Source organism: Anguilla anguilla, chromosome 10 (assembly GCF_013347855.1).
Source record: "Anguilla anguilla isolate fAngAng1 chromosome 10, fAngAng1.pri, whole genome shotgun sequence".
In the NCBI taxonomy this organism is placed as follows: Eukaryota; Metazoa; Chordata; class Actinopteri; order Anguilliformes; family Anguillidae; genus Anguilla; species Anguilla anguilla.
This window is the reverse complement of record NC_049210.1, coordinates 28,358,728-28,374,011: the sequence shown is the minus strand read 5'-3', so window position 1 is coordinate 28,374,011 and position 15,284 is coordinate 28,358,728. Positions and strand designations below refer to the sequence as shown.

General features: G+C 39.2%; 1 protein-coding gene across 8 annotated transcripts in view; it reads left to right on the top strand.

Annotated features, from left to right (window-relative positions):
• Window positions 1-15,284, top strand: part of LOC118206696 (two pore calcium channel protein 1-like) — a 134,099-nt gene that overhangs the window by 94,973 nt on the left and 23,842 nt on the right. For all 8 annotated transcript variants that reach the window (XR_004761229.1, XM_035379676.1, XM_035379677.1 and 5 more), the window contains exons 18-21: window positions 6,649-6,721; window positions 6,954-7,061; window positions 7,957-8,028; window positions 14,896-14,985. Coding sequence is in view for 7 of the 8 variants with exons in the window: in XM_035379676.1 (XP_035235567.1) it covers window positions 6,649-6,721; window positions 6,954-7,061; window positions 7,957-8,028; window positions 14,896-14,985 (343 nt within the window). In the remaining variant the exon portion in view is untranslated. The remainder of the gene's footprint in view (window positions 1-6,648; window positions 6,722-6,953; window positions 7,062-7,956; window positions 8,029-14,895; window positions 14,986-15,284) is intronic.

Here is a 15,284-nt window from a genome sequence, read left to right as displayed (position 1 = left end):
CACACTTTCACCGTTTACAACTTTGCTGTCTGAGAATCATCCTTTGCAACATGAATGTGCGCTTATGACCTAATGTGGCAATTACAGCATACTTATCCCTGATTGGAAATTAAGTGTTGAAATAATCTACAACCGTTAAAACTTAAAGAACTGTAATTATGATTGGAACACAAGCATTAGCAGGGGGCCAGGACCTGGATTAATGCACCACATATAAAGTCTGCTTTCCACATTTTGTATGAAAATTAGTTTTTTTATCGAGTGATTGACACAGTGGCTTCTTCTGGTTGGTCTAGGCTGTATGCCTGTTTGGGTTTCAAATTTTTGTTGCAAAATTTAATTCATTGCTAACAGCTGCATGACACCACATTAAGATACTTCAAAATGACTTTCTACAGATTTAATGTAATATAAAAAATTAAGTTAACGAATGAAGGAATAGTGCATCATTCTGAACATCATTCTGTTCTTTTTCTTGTGTTGCTCACTGCATATTGTGTAAAAAAACAAAAAAAAAAAACAAATGAGAATGAAATATTGGGGGACATAAAGCAGTTCCAGGAAAAGGTCAATTCCATTGTGTTTATTACAAAAGTAGTCCAATGTTTAAATGTACAATGGCCACAGCCCACAGTATTTTAATGACAGAGCTATAAGTGGACCCCAGTGTTAGCTTGATTTGTAGATATACAATTTAAGTTACAGTAGCTGCCATCGTTTTCAAACTATTTCGCAACTCGACAGAAAAATGCAGCTTTAGGCTGTCCTGTCAATACAGTGTCATATAGAAATGAAAGTTAAATGCTATATGAACATTGTAGTAATTGGCAGTCCAAGGCCATTGACTTGTACAGCCCGCTATGATAATGATAATTAATTTATTACAATGAGGCACCACACAGCATGACCGAATGCTTGAGCCAACAAACAATTAATGGTAAAAGCAACATGCACTTTGAATGGTACAGTACCCTATGCAGCAACACATTTCAACATGTGGTCTTCATTAGTGTTACTGTAACCATTTGAACCAGGCTCAAGCTATGGTACATGCATGAATGAGTTCTGCTAAATTATTGAACTACTTAATCATCATTAAACACATCTGAATGATATTCACCTGTCAATCTGTAATTGAATCTATTTTTAAAAATCAACCTCTTTTAAAGCAAACAGTTGAAACCATTAAACACATGAAAATACAGATTATAAACCAATTATGACGAATCTCGCAATCTGATTGGTTAATATCCATGGTATAATAACCACATACAAAAAACGCATCCGCGTTGCCAAGGTTATGCACTTGGCCCTAAGTTAACTCCGCTCTGTGTTTGTTTATTATTGGGTTCGTGTTTACTGGCTGATATGGTAAATGGTAAATGGACTGCATTTATATAGCGCTTTTATCCAAAGCGCTTTACAATTGATGCCTCTCATTCGCCAGAGCATTTAGGGGTTAGGGGTTAGGTGTCTTGCTCAAGGACACTTCGACACGCCCAGGGTGGGGTTTGAACCGACAACCCTCCGACTGCCAGACAATCGGTCTTACCTCCTGAGCTATGTCGCCCGAGTTATGGCAACGATTACAAACAGAGTGAAAGTTATGAGCATTACATTACATTACAGGCATTTAGCAGACGCTCTTATCCAGAGCGACTTACACAATTTTTTACATAGCATTTTACATTGTATCCATTTATGCAGCTGGATATATACTGAAGCAATGCAGGTTAAGTACGTTGCTCAAGGGTACAACGGCAGTGTCCTTACCCGGGAATCGAACCTGCGACCTTTCGGTTACAAGCCCAGTTCCTTACCCACTGTGCTACACTCCGTCATGAGCAGATGAGCAGACTGATGTTGGGCTCAGGTTGTTGTGCTGTGGGGTGCAACCTGGAACAAATGCCATTTCGAAAATTGTAAAAATACATTATTTAACTTTGTAACCCCACTAGGAAATTGTGAAACAAATTACTTGAATCACTGCGATTATTATAGCTGGTGCTTGCCCATTGTTACTTCGTATTTTTGAGAAATAACTGGACATCGTTACCTATTAAAATGTAAGTCCTGTAAAAATACACATAATAAACTGTATAAATAAATAAAGCAACTTCATGCATACACATTTAGTAATACTAATACAGCCTTATTTACTATATCAACTTTAAGACAAGCAACACGCTCGTAATTATCTCATCGTGACCCATTAAAGCCAATGGCGCAGACGTTGCTTCATACTTTCAAACTGCTTTCCCAACGGCTATTTTGCGTCCTGCGACTTGAGTTACAACAGTAAATATGTACGGATTCCTAGACGTGCTGATAGCGACCACCCTTTCTCATATTAACCTCAAATACGCAAGACAGGACACTTATGCTAGCAAATTTATGTTAAGTTCCATTCATTTATATAGGGTTGTGGATACACGTCCCCTTAGCAACCAAAAGCTAGCGCTGGACCACCTCTGACTTATTTGCTGGCACAGAAAAAAAATCGTGAAAGTGTTGAAAAAATAACCACGGGAGGATAACAAGGACATTTTTTCCTACTTAACAAGGTACAGGTTGTTACCGATATGTCACCTGTTTCATATATAGTTTCAAATCAGTTTACGTTTTCCTGTCTGTCGAACGAAGGTGGTCGAATAGGTGCTCTCACTGCAGCACTGACTTTGTTTCAGGTAACAAACTCATGATAAGCGATAGCTAATAGCTAGCTGACCAGTAACAAGCCTTCAATAGTTATGAACAATTAGCTAACTAAATTGATTGTAGCTAGCTAGCTAGCTAAACGTAGCTAACATTGTATAAATTATACACAGAAACGTTAGATCAATGCTAGTAGTTGATACGCTATAGCTACGTTTTGAACGAACGTTATGATACCTATAGTAATTGCATTGGCTACACATGCTGCCCAGCACTATTTTGTGTCTCATGTAATCATCGTTTTTAAGCAATGTGACGGAGTGCACTTTTTACACAAGAATGTGCATGTAACCAGAATAGTTATGGATTATGCAAGGAATGTATGATGCTCTGCAAGGTGCAATACTGTCAACAGTTATCTGTTTCTGTCGCTTGTTTTTCTGGTAGTGTAACGTTATCGCATTTGAGTTTGGCCAAGTAACGGTTCTTTTCTTCGACTGGTAACCTCAAATAATACTGGCTTGACATACTTTTAACTAGCTACCTAACATAATTTACTTATTATTTATTTTGCTTGTTGAAAACGTCTATATCTATTCATTAAGAGTGCGGGCTCCCGTCTTTCCCTTCTATAACAACCACATACCACAGCTTGACGTTTTATGCTTCTTTACAGGTCTATTTAAATTATCACTCTGCGGCTAAGCAGTCAATGAAGTAAAAGAAAAAAAACTGTAACATGAAACGATCATCATCTGTCAGAAAATGAAAACATTTGAAAATATCTGATGCGGGTCTTGAAGCGAGAGTGATATGTGTCCGTAAGTGGGGGACGCGTGCGAGAGCTCTCTCCAGAGCTATTGGCGACCGAAACTCAGAGACCGCAGAAGGTTGTCGCTTTCTCCGCCTAACAAAATGAGTATACCTTTGCAATGTGATCCCACTGGTGTTGGACAGTTTTCCCATGGTTGCACAATCAATGGGAACGTACAAATAAAGATAAATCAGGCATGAACTCTTAATAGCTCATTATAACCGCCATTCACACAGTGAACGATTTTTGGTTGACCTGTTGTCGGAAGTCCATTCATTCTCTATGAAGCTGAGTGACACCCAGAAATCTGAGCAACTGGGTACAACTGAGCGACAAATGTTTCCTGAAAAGTTTTATTTTGTTTATCTTTTCGCGGGCATTGCCCATCTACAGCTAATCAGAGTTTCGGGCTCTACCTATTTTTCCAACCGAATGATACCATTTCATGAATAATAGCTCCGCCTGGGTTCACTCATTGCACTTGAGGAGAAGCTTACAAACGTTAAAAGGATAGGCAGAAGGCTGAAATGCCAACATTTGGCTTCTTTTACCAAAATTGTCTCATTGACACCCAAACACGTTGAGTTCCACACATTACTAGAGAGCTGGCTATTATTAGCTATCTCAGTCAGTCTATCTCAGTAGTACTTTGTTGAAGAAGCAGTCTCCCTAGTGGATGAACAAAGCCATACTAGAGAATTTGAGGGAAAAAAATTGTATAAGATATATAAAAACGAAAGCACTAAGGTTAAAAAATAAATACGGGAAGCTAAGGTGCTTTTTGAAAGGCAAATTGCCCAAGATGCAAAAACTAATGCTTAACATTTATTTCAATCTGTAGTAGGAAAAGGAAAGTGAAGGAGAATGTCAGATGAAGCAGGAATGAAGAATGAGCTTTGCCTTGTAATAATAAAGATATTGCTGATGCCTTAAATAGTTATTGGGTTAGGTGAGATCTTTAAACCACTGGCGGGTATTTTAAACAGTCTTTAGAAACTGGAGAAATACCTGAGGACTGGAAGCAAGATAATATAATACCAATATATACAGTAAGGAAGGGGACCATACTGATCCAGGAAACTACAGGTCTGTGGGTCTCACTTGCATAATATGTAAAATACTGGAATCTATCATTAGAGACAAGTATTTCTTGAAAATAGGAACATCCTAAGGATAGCCAGCATCCTAAGAATTGGTTTTCGTATGGGAAGGTAATGTCTGACAAACCCTCTGGTATTCTTTGAAGAAGCTACCAAGTGTTTTTATTATAGCAAGGCGTATGATATTATCTACTTAGATTGTCAAAAGGCATTTGATAAGGTACCACGTGAGAAACGTGTTAGTAAAATGAAGACAGTAGGAATTAGAGGATGTATTTTAGACTGGATTCGGAACTGGCTACAGGGTAGAACACAAAGATTACTAGTAGGAGGGAGTATTATCTGAGCAGGGAGCTGTTTGAAGTGGAGTCCCACAAGGATCAGTGTTGGGACCACTGCTGTTCCTCATTTATATCAATGACCTCAACAGGGACATAGAAAGTACATTAGTCAAACTTGCAGATGATACAAAACTGGGAGGCCCAGCTAATAGTCTGGAAGCTACTAAAGTAATCCAAGAAGATTTAAATAAAATCCAGAAGTGGGCGAAAACCTGGAAAATGAAATTTAATATAGCCAAATGTAAAGTTCTGCATGTGGGAAATACAAATATTAGGCAGGATTACTTTATGGGAGGAACAAAATTGGAGTGTGCTCAGTTTGAAAAAGACTTGGGAGTAATGGTTGATCAAAGCCTTTCTGGTTCTAGTCACTGTGCTGTCGCAGTAAAAAAGGCCAAGAGGATGCTGGGATATATAGCCAAAAGTATTGAGTATAAATCCAAGGAAGTTATACTTATCTTATCTAATACATTTGTTAGACCACACTTAGAGTATTGTTAGCAGTTCTGGGGACATTACTACAAGAAAGATATAGAGGCTCTGGAAAAAATTCAAAGAAGAGCAACCAAATTGATTCCTGGTATGAAAGGTAAAAGCTATGAGGAAAGACTTAAGATGCCTTGTCAAGCTTAATAAGAGGCTTAGGGGTTATTTGATTGATGCTTTTAAATTCATAAAAGGGATCAACAAAGTGAACTACGAGAGATTCTTCAGGTTGAGCTCTGTTAGTAGAACAAGGGGACAAAAATGGAAATTAACAAAAGGTAGATTCCATACAGACATTAGGAAGATTTTTTTCATACATAGAGTTGTCAATGTGTGGAATAGCCTGCCAGGTCATGTAGTAGAGGCAGAAACTGTGGATTTTCAAGACTAGGCTTGATACAGTGTTAGACACTATCTAGTCTGTAGGTAATCAGAGCACTAATTTAGGTAGGAAAATGGCAAGCATCATTGGGCTGAATGGCCTGTTCTTGTCATTATATCATGTTATGTTATGTTATAAATGTCTTTTTGATACAGTGTGTAATGCCCTTATTTTTCTTCAAAAATGTGTAGCTGCAGGAAACCACTAGGAGGATAAAATGGGAAGCTCTTGCCCCTCCCTCAGCCTAGTACTCTCAAGCAACCCATCAACTGAGTTGCTCGCTGTGTGAACGCAGGGTAATGCTAGCTTGCTAGCTAGCTAGTTTGGGAGTACAAAAGATTTTCTAACATTGCATTGCAACTGCCTGGTGCTATACATGGTCAGCCGGGAACTACTTTCTTGTAGATTTTTCTTGTAATGAAATTGTTAATAAATTGTTAGAATGGTTTTAATTGTGTTTTGTTTACACTGTCTATATTATCATATTTGGTAGCCATTTTATTAAAACAGTAACTCACTCTAGGCCGTAGTATATTGTGATTATATCACAGCTAAGACCTCTGTCCTTTCATATAGCCTCCCCACCTCCAGATCAGGCACCACTATTTTCATCACCACAATTTTATTCCTGTTTCTTGGATTTCTCAGTCTTTATCACAATTAAGGTTTGTTTGATTGAGTCTGAAAAGACTGAAGTCTAGCTTGGCTGAATATCATATACCCTTGAATTGGATAAGAGTGTTGGTTGATTTGATTTATTGTTCTGTGGTAGTTCGCAATATAATGGTACAAAATAAAGTGTGTCCTCATCCTAGACTATAAATTTGAGTCAACAGAAGATGTCTCTCTCCCTGTCTCTCTGTTATCCAGTTTATGGAGTGGAGATGCTTTTGAAAATTACAGGCTTGGGACCATTAGCTTACTTCAGCTCAGGATGGAACCTGTGAGTTTCTTCTAAAATCTACAATAACAATTTTTTTCTGCTGTGTTGGGAAAGTTGACAGTTATCTAACGTGTTCCAAATTCCAATACCTGATACTTCGTTGAAATACAGTAATATGAAAATCTCTGAATGTGACTAGCTTTTTTTTAAAAAGTGGATAAATTGCTTGGGCTAGAGCCCTGTAATAATTAATCTACAGTAATACCAGTGGACCTCTCCTCTTCTTGTCCAGGTTTGATTTCTCCGTCACTTTCTCTGCCTTTTTGGGTCTGATTGCCTTGGCCTTCAACATGGAGCCCTTCTACTTTATTGTAGTGCTACGTCCCCTTCAGCTGCTGCGGTAAATCTGAGCGCCACCTGGCCTGACCACGACAAACAGCTCTCGGGCTATTTTCAGACTGGTCACATTTGAAGATCTGTTTGGAAACTGAGTTTACAAATATACTTTGTTTTGTTTCACATTGATAGTGCTGTCAGACAAACTCATTATGCTTTATGACACACAATTCTCCTGAGATTCTGACTGTAGTTGCTATAATGGATGTAGTTGCACTTTTCTGGTTTGGTGTTCCCTGCAAAGTTTATTTTAACAGTGGAAACCAGCCCTTCCCTACTGGGGGTTACAACTGTCCTGTGCTGATTGTCATTTTTACTTTAGAAAACTATGACAAGTTTACCATCTCATTCTGCTTTGAGTAGCCAAACCTACTCCCGCAAAATAGTCTGCATGCAATAATTGATCATTATTATCGGAAGGTTTTAACCAGGGTAATAAACAAATGTGTCATTCCTAGGTTTATTTCTTGGTCTAAAAATAGTTGTTTTCATACTGGTTAAATCTGGGATGCTTTTTTTTTTTCATTTTCTCCCCAATTTTTTAGTCATTATACCAATTCCCCATGTGTATCATAGTCCTGGTCGATGTGCTATCCTCTGTCGGTCTGGGGAGGGTGTAGACTACCACATGCCTCCTCTGATACATGTGGAGTCGCTAGCCGCTTCTTTTCACCTGACAGCGAGGAGTTTCACTGGGAGAGCATAACGAGCGTGGAGGTTCACGCTATTAAATCTGGGATGCTTTTTACTTGTATGAAAAGGTGACAAGCAAGAGCCTCCAGACATCTCCAGTTGCAAAATACCCTCAGTCTTCAGAAGGAAGCATCACAGTGTAAACAGCTTCTCAGGACAGTGTTACCTATGCCAACAGCCTAATTGCTTCTTTTCTTCTTTCCTAGGCTTTTCAAAATCAAGCAGAGATACCGCAATGTCCTGGACACCATGTTTGAGTTGTTCCCCAGGATGGCCAGGTAAAAGGACCTGATGTGTGCAGAAAGCCTGGGACTAGAGGCCTGCGTGGGGCTTTTTACATTAAAAAAAAAAATCCCATTCCCACCCACATCAAAAACATTTCTTACTATTCCCACCCGCTCCCGCGAAGGTTCTGTTCTTTTCCTGCCAACTCCGGCAGAGTTTAGGGACTTTAACCCATTAATGCCCAGATTTTTCTCAGAGATTTCTTACATATAATCATTTGCACAAAAAAAAATCACAGATAGAAAAAGAGTGGTAGAGACTTTGCCAACTTTAGTTGCCCGCAGGCTTAAATGGGTTAAGCATCAACGGCTCTGAGGACAGCTGTGGTGACCGGAAATAAATTGGTGTTAATGCCGTAGCCACAGATATAAAAGTCACTAAGCGATTCCTTAGGACTAACAACCGGAATATTCGACAATCTCATCTTGAGGAGCAGATGGTTTTGAAAAAATGGGAAAATTAATTAAATTAGCTAGTGTCTTTGAAAAATGTGCTCTGAAAAAGTTGAGAGTATAGTGTCATCGTCTATTGTAAAACAATATTTATTTCAAAACTCAAAAAAAGAAGGAAAATACACTTAAACCACATGTTGTACAGACAATGTGAAAGTAGTGTTTTTCCCATAGTAGATCAGCAGGCTATGGCGGCAGAAGGATCACGTTCACGCATGCGCAAAAGAGCACAGATTTTTTTGGTCACCGTCGCTGTCCCCACAGCCGTCAAAGCTTTAAAATCGTTTTTGTCAACCACCCGCACCACTATTTTCTGTTGATTGATCTATCATTTTGCTTATTCCCATTCCACGAACTTAAAGGAGATGCATATTTAGTCATTTTAATGAAAATATAAAAATGTGTACTGAGCAGAAATAGGCCGAATAGGCACAGAGGCCGAATACGAGAATGAGAGAGTGCGTTGTTTCTCTTTATTTTTAAAAAATAGATACAAACACAAAAAGCATGGCAACAATGAGCCAATAAGGCTGACCAAAACAATGTGCAGCCCCTAAACATTGTTTAGATCTAATGTTTAAATCAGCAGTAAACCTAAACAAACGCATTTTTAAAATGCATTTAAAGGACCATACCAATGTTACTACCATTGTCCGTCGTCAACATCGGCCACATAGTTTACATAAACCTCAACCGTTTTTCCCAAAATTGCTTTATTTTTGAGGTATCTATGTGGCCGATGTTGACAATGGACAATGACATGTAGTAACACTGGTATGGTCCTTTAAAACTGAACTGGCAGCCTCACTCATGACATCATGACTCATTGCGATTCAAACAGGCAAATATGATTTAACGAAGTCCTCAGATTAAATGAATTATGTACATGATACTTAGTGGTTGGAAATTGAACTAACTGGGTTTTTGATCAGATTTAATGATGAATGCTATTTGAAAACTAGATGATTGCATCTTACATGCCTGATTAAGTTTGTTTTTATAGCTAATTTATAGCTTTTAAAATAATGTATTAACACACTTAACATAACACAACATAATGACGAGAACAGGCCATTCAGCCCAACAATGCTCACCATTTTCCTGACTGAATTAGTGCTCTGATTACCTACAGACTAGATAATATGTAACACCGTATCAAGCCTAGTCTCGATAATCCCCAGAGTTTCTGGCTCTACTACGTGACCTGGCAGACTGCTTCACACACTCCCTACGTGAAACAATTCTTCCTAATGTCTGTACGGAATTTACCTTTTGCTAATTTCCATTTATGACCCCTTGAATCTGTTTTAACAGAACTCAACCTCAAGAATCTCTTGTAGTTCACTTTGTTGATCCCCTTTGTTGATGAATTTCAAAGCTTCAATCAAATCACCCATGAGTCTCCATTTACTAAGCTCGAAGAGATTAAGCATCTTAAGTTCTTCCGCACAGCTTTTATCTTTCATACCAGGAATCAATTTGGTTGCTGTTCTTTGAGCCTTTTCCAGTGCCTCTGTATCTTTTCTGTAGTACGGTCCCCAGAACTGCACACAATACTCCAAGTGTGGTCTAATAAATGTATTGTACAAGATAAGTATAACTTCCTTGGATTTATACTCAATACTTTTGCTTATATATACCAGCATCCTGTGGGCCTTTTTTACTGCTACAGCACAGTGCCTAGAACCTGAAAGGCTTTGCTCAACCAGTACTCCTAAATATTTTTCATATTGAGCACATTCCAATTTTGTTCCTCCCATAAAGTAATCCTGCCTAATGTTTTTATTTCCCACATGCAGAACTTTACATTTGGCTATATTAAATTTTATTTGCCTGGTTTCTGCCCACTTCAAGCTTTTATCTAAGTCTTCTTGGATTACTGTAATAGATTCCAAACTATCAGCTGCGCCTTCCAGTTTAGTATCATTAACAAATTTGACTAATGTACTTTTTATGTCCCTGTCAAGGTCATTGATATATATCAGAAAGATTAGTGACTCCCAGCACTGATCCTTGTGGGACTCCACTTCCAACAGTTCCTTGCTCAGATAATATCCCTCCTACTACTACTCTTTGTGTTGTACCCTGTAGCCAGTACCGAATCCACTCTGAAATATACGTTCTCTAATTGCTATTGTCTTCATTTTACTAACAAGTCTCATGTGGTACCTTATCAAATGCCTTTTGGAAATCTAAGTAGATAATATCAAAAGCCTTGTTATAATCAAAATACCTGGTAGCTTCTTCAAAGAATACCAGAAGGTTTGTTAGGCATGACCTTCCCTTATGGAACCCATGCTGTCTATCCCTTAGGATGTTGCTATTTTCAAGCAAAACTTGTCTCTAACTATGGATTCCAGTATTTTACATGTGATGCAGGTTAAAGATTGCAACCAACTGAATACCCCCCCCCCCCCCCCCCCACCTACCCTCACCCCTCCCTTACCAACAACGTAGGAGAAGCTACGGTGGCCTGTAAGTTCCAAAAATGATGTCATCTTCTACAACAGCATCGAGTAGCCAAGTGTCAAGTGATTAGGTTCCTTGATAGATTTATAAATTGTATTTAGTTATTTAGTCTGTAAAACTATAGATCATAGCTTTCAAGTAAGGTAGCGATTATGATTGTTAATGGTTCCGCATTGTTGTAGCATTTTATTGCTAACGTGCATGGTAAATCATGATGCGTCACAATAACTATTACACTATTAACTAATGCTTAGCCTACATTAGTGTGAAATATCCTCATTATAAAATACCACTAACCTATTTAAAGACACTCAATTTCAAAAATAACGTATATAAGCAAAATATTTTGAGCAGTAATACTTACATAGCAATGATGAAATCTTATCTGTTTTCAATAGATAGAGACAGAGACAGTAAATCAATGATACATTTCTATCCGCTTCTGTCTTACACCAGAAAACGATGTCAGCTAGGTATATCAGCAAACATATGGCTTAGCTATGCCCAGAAGTCCTCAATAATAATAGTATTTTCCAAGAAATTACGAAAAATCATTGACAACGTTTCGTTAGGTGCAGCATCTTTTACTGCTACCGCAGAGTGAATGCGATAACAAAACTTTTGATTACGCTGACCAATAAAATGCTATTCCAAAAGCAAAATTAGACATGTTATACATCGTTAGAAAGCTTATACTCTCACCTACTGAATAAATGGATTGTCAATCAAGCCAGACTGTACTAAAAAGGGCGACAATGCCGTAAACAACACGTGTGGTATTACGCACAGCTATTTTGGAAGGTACCCAGGCATCACAAATGCGCGTATATTTCACGAACGGATTGTCCAAGACAATATATGACCACTCAGTCCCTTCTTTCTTCTTCTTCGTCTTTCAACCGGTGCATTTGTGCCACCAACCAAAATTAAAAATGCAAAAAAAGAAAAGAACGCAAAAGGCCCTCTCTAGAGCCGTTTGTCCATTCTGGGCTACTGTAGAAACATGGCGGTGCAACATGGCGGCCTCCATGGAAGAGAACCCGCTCCCTATGTAGATATAAAGGGCTCATTCTCAGATAACGATAACACAACGATTCTTATTTTCATGGGATTATACACTAATTAATACATACTTATGAATATTATATTCCATTTCTGCCAAGTCCGCTAGATGCCACTAAATTCGACACACTGCACCTTTAAGGCATCAGCAATATCTTTATTTTTAGAAAGCAATGCTCCTTTATTCCTGTGCGCCTGATATCCTTTTTGACTTTCCTTTTTCTACTATAGAATTGAAAGAAACGCCTTTCAAAGAGCCACTTGATTTCCCGTAGTTCTTTTTTAACGTTAGCACGCATATTACAGTAATCAGCCTTATTACTCTGTGCTGTCATTTTTATGTATCTTATACAGTTTTTTTCTCCTCTCAAACTCTCCCGTATGGCTTAGTTCATCTACAGAGGAGACACTTCTTCAACTTACTTTTCCTTACCTTCGGAATACATTTTCATTGGGCCTGAGGACCAAACCTTTTGAACCTGTCCCACTTTTCATTCACAGTCTTGCAGTTAATAAGTTACACCCTATCAGTATTACTTAAATTTTTTTGCATCCTGTTGAAATTGGCTCATCTAAAATAAAACAAATCTGGCCATCGAGGAGGCTTTGTTAATATGCCTTAATACATCATATCTAATTGCAGAATGATCATTGGTCCCAAATGAATCAATTACCTCTAAGCTACAAATTCTGTCCAGATCATTACATAGCACCAGATCAGAATTTCCCTCTTGTAGGCTGATAGACGTACTGTGCCAAAAAGGTCATTTATAACATCTAAAAAATTCTTACCTTTTCCTTGTCTTGTCATCAATTTCCAATCAATAGCAGGGTCATTGAAGTCACCCATATTAATTGTCTCAAATTCCTGACAAGCTTGTTTTATGTTTTGAAAGAACATTGAGTTCACACTACTGTCTGAAGCTGAGCTGGTGGCTGGTAACATACACCTACTGTAAGGCCCTTTTCATCTTTCCCTATGAGCTTTATCCAAATATCCTCCCTAGGCAGGGGTCAATTTCGGGAATTTTCAGTACATTAAATTTTTTTTTTAATGTACTACACTGGCACTTCTCTTAATCGACCTATTGAAAACCTAATGAGTTTGTATCCCTCTATTTTATATTCATCCCCATTCTACTCCCCAAGCCATGTCTCTGTAATCCTAACTATGTCATAGCCCCCACTATTCATAGCAGCCTCAAGTTCCAAAAATGTACTGTTTATACTTCTAACATTTAAACATAGACATTTCAGATTATTACTTCTACACTTCCTCCTCCTTTCCCTCACCCCCCGTTGTCCTAAGCCACCCTTACTACAACCTTGCTTTAAAAAGACTTAATTAGTGTTTACACTATTATAGGAAGCCCTGACAGCTTCCATCCTGGCAGTCTGCACTTCCCTACCCTTTTTTTGACCTCCCTGCCCCCCAAGTCCCTAGTTTATATAATCCTGTGCTAATTTAAGCATATGCAGGCCCAGTGCATCAGTTCCCCTCCAGTTCAGGTGCAGCCTGTCGCGCTTGCACAGGTCACCCCGTCCCAGAAGTAGTCCCAGTGCCCCTGTACCCCTCTTTCCTACACCATGTTTGTAGCCATGTGTTAAACCTCCAAATGAAATGTTGCTTTCCTCTACTTGCACATGGTACCGGTAGCATTTTAGAAAAAAACTACTGTGGATGTTCTGCTCCTAATCTTTTCTGCTAGCTCCACAAATTTGTCCCACAGAACCTGAAACCTACCCTTACCTATGTCATTGGTTCCTACTGATCCCTCCCCGCTCTGGTCAAGAGCTTGTCTGCACACTCCAGGAGATCTCCTCCCTGGGCACGAGGAAGACAACACACCCTAGGGGATTCCTTTTCATACGAACAGACTATGCAGTCTACTCCCTAATAATTGAGTCCCCCACTAACACCAACTCCCTTTTTCCTGGATGTGGTGGCCACCTGGGTGCCCAGTGGCTCATCAGTCTTCCCACTCAGTGTCAAGAGCCAGATCCAATTCCTGCAAAGGCTGGAATCGGTTGGACACCACAACCTCTGGAGATGTCGCCCTTGTGTGGTGGGCACACCCTTTTCTGCGGCTGCCACCCCACTGTCACCTAACTGTCTCTCCCCCCTCCCCAGCTGTGGCATACACACCAATTCCTTAAAGGACATGCTACTCAGTTCCCAAAACTCTGTTAAGCTGGCCCTCAAGATCAAGAATCTTGCTCTCAAGGTGCTCAACCAGTCGGCAACGGTGGCGGATGAACTCGCCCTGGAAATTGCTTTCCAGAAGCGTGATCGTCCAGCAACCCTCACACAGCTTTGGCCACATTTTTACCCCCTAACTATCACCCTCTCTCTCCCTGTGTCTAGAGTAAGTTACTGCTGAGACAGAGGCACCCAGACACAAGTTAAAAATGTGCAGGTGGCTTCGGAAATCTAGCAACCGAAACCGGAGATGAAAAAAAAAGCAAGTAAATTAGGCTCTTTTCACTATCTAACATTAAGCGTTGAATAAATAACACAATTAAAAAAACTACCCAGTGCGGAATCCCTCTGGTTATAATCAACTACAGTAACTTGGCTAGCTTTTTACAAAATAGCAATGACTGAAGGAACCCCTGTAGTAGGGAATTTTTTATCTCAGCAGAATACAACCAGAATTTACCCAGAATTAAACTACAATCCCATAAACTTGTTTCTGACTGCCTGCCCTCGCCCAGATCAGAGTAAATGTCCCGCGACCACAACAGTTATGTTGGGTCCTGTGGGTCCCGAGGAATCCCAGTCCTGTTGCAGGGCTCTAACTGGGACAGTATTACTACTTATGTTGTGTGCTTGCAAGCAATGGGTGAGTGCAATTCTGAGTGTATTTTCCTTTTTAGTTTGGGACTGACTCTTATCATCTTCTACTACTCCTTTGCCATTGTGGGGATGGAGTTTTTCGCTGACGTCATCTACCCCAACTGTTGCAAGTAAACTGTCTGATTTTCTGTCTTCAGAGACATATTCTGTTCTTCTGTCCTAACTGGTTCCCCAAAAGCAATCTTCCTTCATTTTGTTGTTTTTTTGTCTGATTAACAAAATCCTGGCAAAGGAAGAAGTATTTGAATCTATGAATAGATTTTGTAGTATAGTATCCTGGTAATGGAATTTGTTATGATAGAAGATTATAACTTGGAGGCTGCAGGTATGATTTCCAGCTGGGGGTGAACTTTAGTAAATATCAAGATGCATCTATAGCTTGTATGTTTAAAAAGCAAGCTATATGTCA